The 13524-nt window shown below is 51.6% G+C and overlaps 1 protein-coding gene across 1 annotated transcript in view; it reads right to left on the bottom strand.

Annotated features, from left to right (window-relative positions):
* Positions 1 to 13524, bottom strand: part of MTSS1 (MTSS I-BAR domain containing 1) — a 170345-nt gene that overhangs the window by 13670 nt on the left and 143151 nt on the right. The window contains exon 7 of the mRNA XM_045287024.1: positions 7804 to 7949. Coding sequence (XP_045142959.1) covers positions 7804 to 7949 — 146 coding nt within the window. The remainder of the gene's footprint in view (positions 1 to 7803; positions 7950 to 13524) is intronic.

Genomic DNA, 13524 nt, shown 5'->3' with positions numbered 1-13524 from the left:
GTGCAACCTGCCTCAGCCGCAGAGCCAGTGTTTGGGAGAAATTTCCAGCACCAAGAACAAACATGTCCGGGGGGGAAAAGAGGAGCTGATCTCAAGGGCTCAAGTAGAAAATGTTTTGGAAATGCTCATGGCAACACATGTACAAATATCTTGATACAACTGATGTACGGAATGTTATAAGAGCTGTAAAAGCCCCCAATAAAATGATTTAAAAAAAAAAAACCCAAAACAAAAAACAAAAGTGGCCAACACTGGGCCCCTGGAGCCCTGGGCAGTGAGTCGAAGCCCCACGAAGATCCCTGGTGCCTTTCTGGTAAGCACGTGCAGTCACGACACAGCCCCAGCCCCTTCCCTACTGGTGGACACCAGAGCCGAGTCTGGGTCAGCCTGCACCCACTCAAAACCAGCGGCTTTGGAAGCTGGTCAGAAGCAGATGACCAGGCCTTGCTTCCAAGGCACCCCTGTGGGACTTGAACTGCCAACCTTTTGGCTAACAGTTGACTGCCTACCTGCTTGAGCCATCGGGGTATTCCTGCCCACATTCCCAGAGCTCAGTTAAATGGAAGCAACCATTTCTAGAATCTGCAACAAACACAAGGTTTTCAAGCAACTCTGGAACGAGGCTGGCAAGCGGTTTCTTAAATAAGGTTTTATTAGCACAAGGCCCGCCAGGTGGAGTAGCCAGCACAGAGACGGTGTGGCGCCCAGACGGAGACTGCTGCCTGGGAATGAACGCGGGAAGGCAGGCAGGCTGAGGAGCCGAGTCTGAGCTCCTGCACACCCGATCGGCAGCGGGCAAGGATGGCGACCACGTCAGGATGCCAGCTGTCAAGCTTCCACACAGTCTGCCCACCACCCAGACCGGAAAAGGACCTTTCTCAGCCCCCAAGAAAGACATTACCGCAGAGCATGTACAGCAACACCTGAGGGTGCCGAACCCAAGGAAGGCGTATGCCTGTCCGAGAAGGACAACTCAAATATCGTCCATGGAAACAGCAACCGGAAATGCACCCTGACAAAGGTGGAAAGGCTGTGAGACCTGGAAGATCGAGGCTGTCTGTGTCCTCAAGGTCCGGCCCTTGCTGGTTCCCCTGCATATCAGATGTGCTCCACGTGTGTCCATCTCCGAGTTTTATATGCTGAAGGTTAGAGTGGGGAGGGGCCTGGGGGCCTAGCCATGCTGACCTTGTATGCTTCCGTGGAAGCTGAGGTTGAGGGAAGTTGAAGGAATTGTCCAAGGTCATACAAGGAAAGGAACAGAGCCAGGGTGGACTCTCCTCCATCCCACCCAGTTCCCTCTAGTGCTGAACACCCTTTTCCTCGAATGAGTTAATGACTGCTGAATGAGTGAATCCCACCATGCCTCCCAGGAAAGGCCTGCCCTGTTACCTTCTAGAGAACTTTAAATGCAAAGTGTCCCAGGATGCAGGAGAAAAGGACTAGAGTGGAAGGACTCGTCCACATTTCCCCGTGCAAGCCGACGAGGAAGCTTAGCCTGGAGCAGGAGGGGAGATGGCTGAATGAACAGCCTAGAAGACCAGGGAGTCGGATTTTCCTATGGAAAGGTCACTTCCGAGGTGCAGATTAAGCTTGAAGGTTTCCGATAAAGGGAGAACTGTGCCTTCTTAAATCCCATGAATGCCTTCCAAGGAGGCCAGGATGCATGCTCCAGATCCCTCTCGCCAGTCCTGCGAGGCCCAACCACCCTCAGTTGTGGGGGTCCCACAGGCTGGTTCCTCCAGCACCCGCCCCTCAGGCCGCTTCTTTCTGACAGAGGACGGCAGTTGTCATCCCGATTCTTTGGTCCTCGCACGGGGTCACAGGGCTCCTGCATTCTCGGGTGAGTCTGTGATCCAGGGGGCAGGAAGCTAAAGTCACTCCTCGTTTCTCCCCGGGATCCACCAGCTGCTCCCTCCAGAGGGTCCCCACTGCAAGGGGAGGGCTGGGGCGCCCCGCCCTGGTCCAGTGCTCGTCAAAATGTAGGCTTTCTCCTTCTCTATTTGAAGAGGAAGAGGAAGAAAGGCCTGGTGATCGATTTAAAATGGCATTGTGACAACATTTTGGAACAATGGCTTGTGCTCCTGAACTTGCATCGTCTGAATGTGGATGTGACCACGCCCTTCTCAATGGAACCCACGGAACAGCCCGGCCCACTGCAGGTCACGGTTGGTGAGGCCATGGGGATCAGAGCCGCTCTGGGGCCCTTCTTTGAGTTTCTCTCTGAGACCATCTAACTAACAAAACGTGGGGTGCCACAGACCAAGTCAGAAGCTCTGAATTTGGCAGAGAGGGGCAGGAGGGAAAGTGTGTAAGTTAAACGAGAATAGCTGACAAAACTTCCATGGGTGTGCTTTGATTCCACACCCAAACCAAACCCATTGCCAGTGTCAATTCCAAGTCACGGGACCTTTCATAGGGTTTCCGAAGCTGCCCATGTTTTATGGAATCTGACAGTCTCATCCCTCTCTCACTTAATGGCTGCTGAGTTTGAACTACCAACCTGGCAGCTAGCAGCCCGATTTCTGTCATCCCAGAAACGTTCAAATAAGGGAACCCTGGGAAGTGTAGACGTTAATATCTCCATCGTGCGAAAGACTGCAGGTTCAAGTCCATTCAGAGGTGGCTCAAAGAAAGGCCTGCCCTTTACCCGCTGAAAAACCAGCCACGGAAAATCCCAGGGAGCTCAGGTGTACTCTAAGACACACGGGGTCGCCATGGGGGGAACCGCCTTGCCAGTAACGGGCCTGATTTCTGGTCTTATAATATACAATGCTGGAGAAAAAAATCTTTCTCTTTCTCTTCATAATTTTTAGGCACAGTGTAATTAATAACTCTGACATTAAAAAACATATCTACATAGGAAAGCAAAGAGAATTCAGTGTTATCTAATTTGGGAAATGTGTGCTTAAGTTAATTCCACAATCACAGCAAAGTTACTTTAAATACACACTCTGCTATAATGAAAGGACTTCCTAACCGTAGTATTCTAAAATAAGTATAATCTGCGGAGATGGCTATAATTATCGTTAGCGTGAAAACATTTCCATTCAGGACATATCATAACCTATAAACACAATGTTTATTTCTTAAATTTACTAACACAACCTGCAATTACATTCATAAAAAGTTGGCTGTGGCAGAAACCATCCCACATCCCAGTTGGAGGCCTGGCTTTAGGTGTGGCTTCTAGTCTTGCCTTTGAAGCAGGAAAGTCAGTCTGAGCCATGGCCAGTGCCCCTGCGGGCAACTTCCCGTCCGTCAGTGTGTTGCCGGTCGCTGAACAGGTTTCAACGGAGCTTCCCGACTAAGAGACTGGGAAGAAAGGCCTGGCAACTGATGGTGGAAAATCAGCCAACTGCAAGCCCCTTGGAGCACAATGGTCCCATCTGCAACCGACCACAGGACTGGGACGTGCAAGGGGTGGCCGTGAGCCCGGGACTAACACACGAACAAGATGCTCACGTCCACAAGGTCACAGGGGTATTTGTGCTGGGTTAAAGGGCAAAAGAATGTTCTCCTTCCCATCAGGCCTTCCTAAGGGTCATGGAGTCCGCTCAGACTGAGCATAGAAAGGGCTCAAGCACTTCCTCCCGCAGGGACCCGGCTCTACCTCTTGCTTCACCTCGGCTATTACCACCTGCATAGCTCCTCGGGGATCTTCCACCTGGACATCTGGAAGCAGCCCCTAGCCACCCTGACTGTACTCAAACCAGCCCCCCCAGCAGCCCCCACGGCCGCCCAATGCAGGGACCATGGGTCCTTCTCAACCCGCCCCTTTCTCACTGCCCGTCCTACAGAGCAAACATGACAGCAGTCCACCTTGACTCCTCCATCTACCTTCCGAGCCACCCACCCAGCTCTAATTCCCCCCTTTCACTCCTCCACTCTAATTCGCCCCCTTTGAGCCCACCTTCACAAACACCACCCTCCCCACCCCTGTATCTACACATCTCCCTGCTCATCCTTCATCCCTGCTCCTGCAGAGAAGGCCTCCTTGACTATTCTGGCTGAGAAAAAGATGACATGTTCTCCAGTCAACTCTGACTCAGGGTGGCCCTGCTCCCCAGGGTTTTCAAGGCTGGCACTTCTAGGGGGGTTGGAATCTCCCAGTTTTTGCCAGCAGCTGGGAACATGAGTTCCGTGTGCCCACTGGGAAGCCCTGGGTGGGTTGGCCCCACTGCCTGAGCTCAGATGCTCCCTACAGGCGCCCTGTGCAGCACCTCCTACACTCTCATTTCACTTTGGTTTTCTGAGTGGTCTGATAGAGGGCAGCTTTCTGCTCATCACTGGCCCCTCTTGCCCTGCACACGTGCCTGGAGGCAGCAGGTGCTCAAGTATTTGTGGAACGAAGGCGGCCACGCTGGAACAACATGCTGGGAGTGTGTCCCCTGGCTGCACCCAGCACGGCCCTGCCGGCAGTGCAGAACCAGCACATTCCAGGCTGGCCAGGCAGGAAGGAGGGAGCCTTAAATGGCCTTTCCAGACAAAATTCCTCAGCAGAGAGGCTTGGTGGCCTTTTCTGCAGAACCAAATACCCCCCAGTCGTCAGCACTCTTTCCCGGCCAGGTTCCAGGACCCGCGGCTTCTGCTCACTGGGTTTTCGACTCCCAGAGCTGCCCTGTGAAATGAGGAGGCCTCTCCCTCTGGACAGCACCCTACCATTCAAGAGGCTTTGGGATCTACATGGGGAATTGGGCCAGCACGGGGAGGCCAGAGATGAGAATTTGGAGCGAAACCTCTCTCTTGAATTTGCAGTAAAACTCTTTTAGCACAGAAGAGCGGTGAAGCTATGCAAGTCTTCTTCTGCTGCTTAATATTATGAAGAAAAATATTACTGTGGGGGAGGGGGGAGAAATCACTGCTATGGAGTGGTAGCCACATGATAGGACAGGGTAGAACTGCCCCTGTGCACTTCTGAGACTGTAACTGTTTATGGGAGTAGCAAGCCTCGTCTTTTCCAAACCGAGGAGAGGCTGGTGGTTTCGAACTGCTGATCATGCAATTAGAAGCCCAACTTGTATCCACTATGCAGCCCGCCCCCCCCTTGTCTTCATATTCTAAATGTATGTGCTAAGCACCTGTAAGAACGACTTACATAAGGAGGTACTGAAGGGAAGACAAAGTCAGGCTTCTAATGACAAGGTCAGGGGTCTCTGCTCTCGGCTGCAAGCTCCCCTCCGTCTAGTTCTGCTCGGAGAAGCTGGAAGAGCCATGCAGCACCCCTAAGTGGGGGTTGCTGGGTGCCATGGAGTCCGTCGCGATGCACAGGGACCCTGGGGACAGAGCAGACTGCCCTGCAGGGACTGCTCGCTGGCATCTGCAGCAGCAGCTGACCAGGCCTTCTTCTGGGGTAGCCCAGGGCAGGCTCCTCCGGCTCAGCCACTGTGCTCCGGGGCTCTTTATCCACCACGCGGCAGTCTTGAAATCCAGCCCATGTCTTTCGGCAGCATGGGAAAAACATGCCCTTCCCTGGGGACCCTGCCAGTGTGGGCTGACACCCCCTATAGCACACGCCGCCTGGGGGATTCCAGGAATCATCAGATCACATTGCGTGTGGCTACTCGCATGCAGAAAAGTCCATAAAAGCGTGCCAGCTTGCAATGTCCACTGTCACAGGCCCAGCAGCCAGTGCCAATACCAGGGGGGCTCAACATGCCAAGGAAGAATAAAACTGAAAGGTAGTTTGTCTTTCCCACTCATTTCTGGAAGCGCCTTTGTTGTTATTAAGTGAGTAAGAGAGCGATGAAGCCCCAGTGGGCCTCTGGTCACACTGACCAGCTCTCCACAGCTCTTTCCACAGACTCTTCCTCCTCTTGTGATATGCACCCCCAATTCTCCACAAGCAGCGCTTAGCTTGGCCTCTAAGAGTCTCCTCTTTGGAACCCCCAGCACCCCTGGGAAAACCCAGTCTCTCCCTTCTCCTCCACCCCCGGACTTGCCCAGCACTGCTGCCTAGATGAGTGAATCTTCACCGTCCTATTGCTAGCTCTGTAGCCGCATGCAGGCGTCCAGCACACAGGCGGCCCGTAGACCTGTCTCGTGACTGAATGGATGGGCGAATGAGTGAGTGAATAAATGGCAGGGGGCTGGCTCTGCTGCAGCCCTCGGAGGAGAATGCTGACGAGGGGAGAGATGGCACCAGCTCGAGCCAGTCAGCCAGTCGCCCAGCCCCGAGGGATGGGCGAGCTGAAACTCCAGGAAGAGTCAGCCTCATTTTTCTCCTGAGGAGCGGCTGGTGGGTTTGAACCGTTGTTCTTAGGGTTAGGAGCCCAATGCTTAATCCAGAAGATGAAATTCCACCAACCTCCCCAGCTTCCACTGGGATGGCGTGAAGCCCACTCGTGCTCCCCCCGCGCCCTCATGTAGCTAACAGTGGGCAGAGCGTGCAGTACCCCACTACACCTGCTTCCTTTCTTGTCCCCCATGTTCTGCTCACACCTGATGCTTCCCTGGACCCGAGGGAATAGAGGGCAGGCCCTGGGGCATAGTGAGGTACACAATGAGCTGCCAACCGCACACTCAACGACTCAAACCCACTAGTCCCGCTGTGGGAAGAAGATGAGGCTCTCTGCTCCCGAGCACACTTACAGCCTGGGAAACCATAGGCGCAGCTCCCCCTGTGCTATCGGGTCCATGGCCGTCGTGGTGATGGCCGACTTGTGCCAACTAAATTTTAAGCTTATGGTGAAAATACACACAGCCAAGGATACACTGTTCGAACAGTGTCCACACGCGCGAACGGCAACACCGTTCACATTCTCCCAAGTGTGTACCGGCTCTGGCTGTCCTTTTCCAGACCATCCCACCGCCATGCGTGCCCGCCACTGCTGCTTAGGATGCTCATCTAACGTGGCGAGATGCGGTCGCCCATCCACGTGAGAGAGAGCACCCGCCAGGCAGGCCCACCTTCCTCATGGGGACAAAGCGGACTTCCAGGAAACGGTGTGGTTTGTGGTGTAAGCTTTCAGCGTCAACTCATTTTCCACAAGTCGTCCACCGCAAGGGAGAAGCAGAGACAGAACTGTGCTCCCAACCCCAAGCCACCCAACCCTGACTGTCCAAGACACCTGGGCACGTGTGGGTTTCGTTGTCGGCAGAATCCAAGTCAAAGCTCTGAAGAGCTGCTCAACGCAGGTGCCTTGGGGACACCTGGGTACGTTTCAGGCGAAGAAACCCAGGGAGACACTTCACAGGCTGCAGCCCCTCCCAAGACCCAGAGACAACCGTGAGGCAGAAGCCATGGGACCGGGCGTGCCAGTAGCAAAAATCAAGCCCCAGGACGAGATTCCACATTGAGCCAAGAAGAGTGATTGTGAGCACTGAATTGGAAGATTCTGACACCATTAAAGTAGGTCATTCTGAAACTCTGCTGAAATAAGAAATACTTTGGCATTCTTTTTGTTTTGTTTTTTAATGAATTGATTAGTTTTGGACAGAACTCTATGGTACTAACTGGGAAGACAAAGTCCAAGCTATTTTGCAAGTTTATTATTACAAAAGCAAATCCGATTAGGGAATTACTTTGATAAGCCCATTAGGGTGATGTAGTACGTGCTGTCTGGGATCAAGATAGATAGGTACATACATACTTATGATGTTTTAGTGTACTGCCTATAGAAAGGGCAGGCCAACCACTCTGTATTTCTTCTTTCCGTGAGTCATGCATTGAATTGAGATTATGCAAAGGCCCTTTGAGTGCTGTGCTAAGGTTTTAAATGGCCAAGCATCCAAGAAGGCACATGATTAACATAACACTGCCACACACACACACACCCCGCCACACACACAATTTTCTCAAAGTCATTGGGAATTATGTAGGCACAGTTGATTGTCCCAAGCTGGGAGGGGGACGCAGCCACCAGCAAAGGTCTGGACAAGAATGGAAAGCCCACCGCAAGAACCATGCCGTGACCAGGGAGACCGGCTAGTCGACTTACCGACAACGTCCACTGGCGGGGGTGCCCGGAGAGAAGGGGCAGGAGACACATTCGACACAAAAAGGAAAATAACAAAATTAAACCGGTAGCCGAGCAGCAGTCTTACCTTTCTCCCCCACGCTCGATAGTCCATGGCTGGCTGGTGGGTATCCTGGGATGAAACCCACACCCAAGACATGCCCTCTCCAAGCCCCCCTCACCTGCCTTGCTGACAACAGGCAGGGAGTCCCTTCTAAACAGGGCTCTTCCTAGGCAGTAGTTATTGTTCCTAGAGAATGTACAAGGTTCTTGTTTTAAGTGGTTTATTTTGTTGCTGTTGTTGCTGAAAATAGACACCTCCCGATTCAACCACTTCCCCACCGACCCTGTCTGCGCTCCTCCAGCTGCGCAGTCATCCTACGCCCTGTGCACAGTCATCCTACGCCCTGTGCGTTTCTGAGACTCTTAACTCTTTTCAGGAGTAGAAACCCCTGTCTTTCTCCCAAGGAGCATCTGGCTGTTTTGAACAGCTGACCTTGTGGTTTTCAGCTCGATGCATAACCACCACGCCACCAGGGCTCCTTTCGATCCTGTATGGATAGTTCTTAAAAGAGCAAATTGCTCAAGCCAGGCATTCATTCCTAGGTAAGCTAAAGTAGAGTTTGGCTTTAAAACGACTTCAGGGATATTTTTGTATTGAGGTTTCAAGATTGTTTCAGGGCAGTCATCGTAGTGCTTCATGCAGCTTCTATTGCTCTAAAAAGTCTGCAGTCAGTGAGCATCTGAAATTCTATTTTACATTTTCCCCCTTGCGATCAGTATTCTACTGTAGAATCTTTGATCACAATGTCCAGTGATGGTAGATGGGCACCATCTGGTTCTTCTGGTCTCTTGGCAAAGGAGGTATGTAGCAAGATTTTTGAAAGAGAGAGAATGATTTTATTCCCAGAAGAAGACAATTGCAATGTTTTCACAGGAAAGCCTTTTGAGTGCAATTGATCATAAATTGAAACTTGTTGGGGGAAATCTATGGAAAGACATTCAAGAAAGAGTAGAAGATAAACAACAACAACAACAAAACAATCACCCAACCCAAATCATTGAAGAACTTAAATTTTAGAATACTAGTAAATATAATACTAGATACGGACTCCACAAGTCTGGTTATAACATTAGCTTTGTAGCCTCTACTGAAGGATGAGGAATTCAACTGCTTCAATGTCAGGGTCAAGGGTCAGCATATTAAAATGTTTCACATCTCTCAAAATCACTCCCTGGTAAACTTTGAACAGTTACAGACTAGAACAGAAGGCTTTGCCATAGTTAATTTTTACATAGTAATTAGTAATACTGTGAAAGTTAATTAAGATGAGAAAAAAGACTGCTGACAGTACAGTAAGATGGTGAATGTCGGTACCACTCCCCACTCCTGAGCCTCTTTGACTTTCCCAGTTAGATTACAGTGGACTCCAGGACCCCCCAGAGCTGACAGAGTGCAGCAGGGAGAGGGCCCAGAGAAGCTACTCAGAGCCCAGGGCCATTGGGCTGGCTCCACATCACTTCCACAGCTTCTTGTCCTTGCTGGTTCTTGTTGCCTCTGCCCACCCTCCGCCTCCGCCCCTTGGCGGCTTCTTCCCGAGTGCTTGGTCTTGCGCCCTGTGCGCGGCACTAGAGCTTCTCTGAGGTCACCACCATTGCTCCAGCCCAGCTCCTGGCCTACTGGTCTGTCCATTCCTAATAGGTGCCCAATAAACACAGCTTCGACAAAAATAGCCACAGACACACATAACCAGAGCACATTACAGGATGCTTTCAATGGTCTAGGGATGCAAGCCAATAAAAACAAACCATTAAAAAGTGCTTTTGATGAAAATATTCAAATCCCTTTGGATCACAAATGACCTCTGACATAGTATCATTAAAAAGAGAATAAAAAAAGGAGGGTGTTACAATGATATTTACCAAGTAAGAAGCAGAGTAAACGAGCTTCTGACAAAAATTACCTCCCAGCTCATCTGGCTACGCTGAGGATGGGGCTCAACCCAAGAGGGCTCTTGGCCTTTTGAGAAGAGGAACCAGAAGAATATTTAGATCAAAGGTGACACAGTTTGTTTTATTTTTGGACAAAGGTGTGGTAGAAAGATGCTTGATAACCTTCCAAAAAGACATTTCACAGGAAGTGGCTATTTAGCTGTATAGGTCAGATTAAACTCTATCAGGACAGTAATCAATGCAGCCGAAGCACGCGTCCACACTTAACACGGCTGTGCCTCCGGGAAGCCACACCAACACCGGGGTCTGTTGCTGTTGGGGGCCATGGTGCTAGTTGGGACTGAGACCCCCCACACAAGAGGAGGAGCCCTGCCCGGTCCCGCACCGTCCGCACAACTGTTGATGTGTTTGGGCTGTGCCAGTCCGTCTCTCTGAGGACCTTCCGCTTCTCTGCAGCCTTCACTTTCCCGAGCACGATGCCCTTTTCCAGGGACAGGTCTCTCCTGAGGACATGTGCAGAGTACATGAAACGAAGTCTTAACCATCCGGATTTCTAAGCGGATTTCTGGCCGTACGTCTTTGAACTAAGCTATAAACCCTGCACCAAAGGCACCGCCATCGAGTCCACTCCGACTCGCCGAGACCCTCTGGGGCAGAGCTGTTCTGTGGCTTTCCGAGGCAGTACATCGCTATGGGACCAGAAAGCTTCACCGTGCTCCCGCGGAATGGTTAGCCGATCTTGTGGTCAGCACTCCAACCTTTAATCCGTTAATGCCACCACGGATCCTCGACAGAGGTCTAGGAAGAAGCTACTACTTGAAGCAGATGAAACAAATGCCTCCAGAGGTATCTGAAGTATCCCTGTGTGGTGCATATGGTTCAATGCTTGAACACAGCCAAAAAGGTTGGCAGTTCAAACCCAACTAGAGGTGCTTCAGAAGACAGGGCTGGGAATCTGCTTCCCGAAGGTCACGTCATTGGGAGCTCTGTGACTTGGCTCTGCTCTGCACCAAGAGGTCACCATGAGCTTGGATCGACTTGACAGCAGCGAACTACTGAAGGGTCTGGAAAAACTACAGGTAGTCAGATCCCAAACACTAACAACGACCAGAGGATTTCCAGTCCACGCAGGTCACGTGCCTTCTAAGAAAGCCTTCCCAACAAGAACCCAGGGGGAGCACTGACTCAAGTCCCCAAGAAGTCCACACTCACCCCAGAACTCCACAGATGTGAGCACCTGGCCCACGCACTCTTCTATTGTAGGGGCATTTTTGATAAAGCAAAGAAAATTTGGAATTCTGGCTGGACTAGTGGTACAGTGGGTTAAAGTACAAGTTGTGGTTCAAGTCCACTGGTCACTCTGAAGGAAAAGGATGAGGCTGTTTCGTCCTGTAAAGATTGACAGCCTTGGAAACCCAAAGGGCCAGCCCTGCTCTGTCCTATAGGTTCACTAAGAGTAGGAATTGTTGAAGACAGTATGTGGTCTTGGGGAAACCAGAAACTCATCGGCACATTCCAGACCACTGGCCTGACTTGGCTTGTAAGCAAACATATGTCATCACGGCTACCATGTTGGAAAGGACACAAGTGCCTGGAACACCAGATGTGTGGCTGCTGCTGGAAAGACAGACATTTGACAAAACCTTAATCCCAGCTTCCATTCTCTCAGCCTCCAGGCCCAAGCGCCCCGAGAAATCTCAAGAGCAAAATGCCAATTATTTGAATCCTGGGGCCAGAAACACCTGCTCACATCACAGGGTCCAGCGTTCTCAGGCCCAGATCTTTCTTTCTGGAACCTTGACGGGAGTGTGTTGCTCGCACAGTGCTGGGCATGTCTTACTGCCAGACACTTCCTTCTAGGGTGCACTGTGCCCAATCTACCCCGCTTCACCTGCAAGTCCAGTTCTACTCATTGGGCCATCCCAGCGACTTTGAGTGACACAGCAGGGCCAGCTCGGCCTCCTTGCAGAACCCAGATCAAAGGATTATTGTTCAAGTTCTAAGGCCTCCAGAAGCTAAGGGGGATTTAAGGACTGTTTTTTTTTTTTTTTCACTTTCTATTTTCCACCAAGCTCCCAAACCTTTCCTGGGGTGTCAGCCCTGGACCATTCTTCAGCGCCCACCAATCCTTCTTGTTGCCAGGGAGCTGGAGCGAACCGCAGAACACGAGGGGGCTTCGAGAGGTACGGCAAAGATCCCCTGGTCTTTCCGTTCCACTTGCCCCTGTGCTTTCTGAGGCCTCCTACCAGCCTGCCTTTTCATTGGGCCCTGACTTTTGCTCAAGTATGAAAGCAACTTTGATTTACCAATGGTTTCCTCTGGACTCACTCACTAAACCGCTACTGGCCATGAACTAGGTAATTGGCAAACACTGGCTCTCAGGTGCCCTCGTTAGACTGGATGCAAACAGGAGAAGCACCAGATCCAAACGAACCACCCCAAGCCCATCCTGGCCGAGCAGCCAACCCTGGGTGAACATTTGGTGCTTTTTAGCTGGCTTTTAAAATGGCCCCATGGTTGTTTGGGGTTCCTTTTTACAAGAACTGGGGATGGGGGTAGGGGGGAGGCTGGGGGCGCATTTTTCAGAACAGCCAACGTTCCCAAACATGTTCCTGTCCCCGTGCCCCCTCCCACAGAACCCTCCCATCTCTGCATCTGGATCTTCCTTTCGTTCTGAATGGAACCGGCCCAGAAAACTGGGTCCTGGGCATGTCCGCCTAAAGAGGTGGGTGTCTCAAGTAAACCCGAAACTGGGAGGGCGGGCGAGTCCTGGGGCCCGCCTGCCGGCCACCGAGCTGGACAACGCCCATCTCATCCGTGCGATGCAGCCGAGTCCAGAGCACGGGGCCAAGCAGAATTCTCTGGAAGGAAGGACTTGTCTTCAGGCCTGACATGCCTGGTTTGGGAAAACCCTGATGGCCGTTTGCAAAGTGGACGTGGTTAGGCTTTACTCGCCCAACTCCCAGCCCACACAAAGGTGGGTTTCGGATCTGACGATCAGAGAGTCTGTCGCGATGATAAAGGGGGAGGCGGGGGAGGGCCTGCTGCACGGCCCGCTCCTCCCCACCTGTGAACCAGCGAGCTGACCCTCATGAATGCCACGGACAGTCCCCTGTGGTGGCCCCTTCGCATACTCTCACGAGGCGTAATAAAGGGTTTAGGAGATTATAGGCTGTGAGAGCTGGAAGCGAAAATGACATAATTCCTGTAATAATTACTACAGAACATTTGCATAAAGGCTTTTATGCATCATGCGAAGGCTTCCAAGAAATTTATAGGTTTCATTATAGCGCACAATAGGCCCGGAAGCTGTCACACTCAGGAGACAAAGGGGAGGGAGGGACGGGAGGGGAGGGGGCCAGCACAACTCTGCAAGAGCCCTCACATCAACACACACTCCATGCCTCGAAAACTTTCATTCCGATTGAAGGTATTTGCCGCTATCTGTTCCCAGGACTGCCAGATGGAAGGACGTCTACAAAGACCTGCTTCCAAGGCCTACCGAGCATGGGCTTCGGTGCTCGAAGTATTAGGGGCAGTTTTAGAACTACCTTTTTGGGGAGAGGGGCTGAGACTGTGTCCTAGGGAGACACACCCACCACACCAACCCTCTACC

Source organism: Echinops telfairi, unplaced genomic scaffold (genome assembly GCF_000313985.2).
Source record: "Echinops telfairi isolate 266 unplaced genomic scaffold, ASM31398v2 ScPeMD7_1;HRSCAF=3_0, whole genome shotgun sequence".
NCBI classification, from domain to species: domain Eukaryota; kingdom Metazoa; phylum Chordata; class Mammalia; order Afrosoricida; family Tenrecidae; genus Echinops; species Echinops telfairi.
Note: the sequence above shows the minus strand (reverse complement) of the source record. Positions and strands in the feature narration are given on the sequence as shown.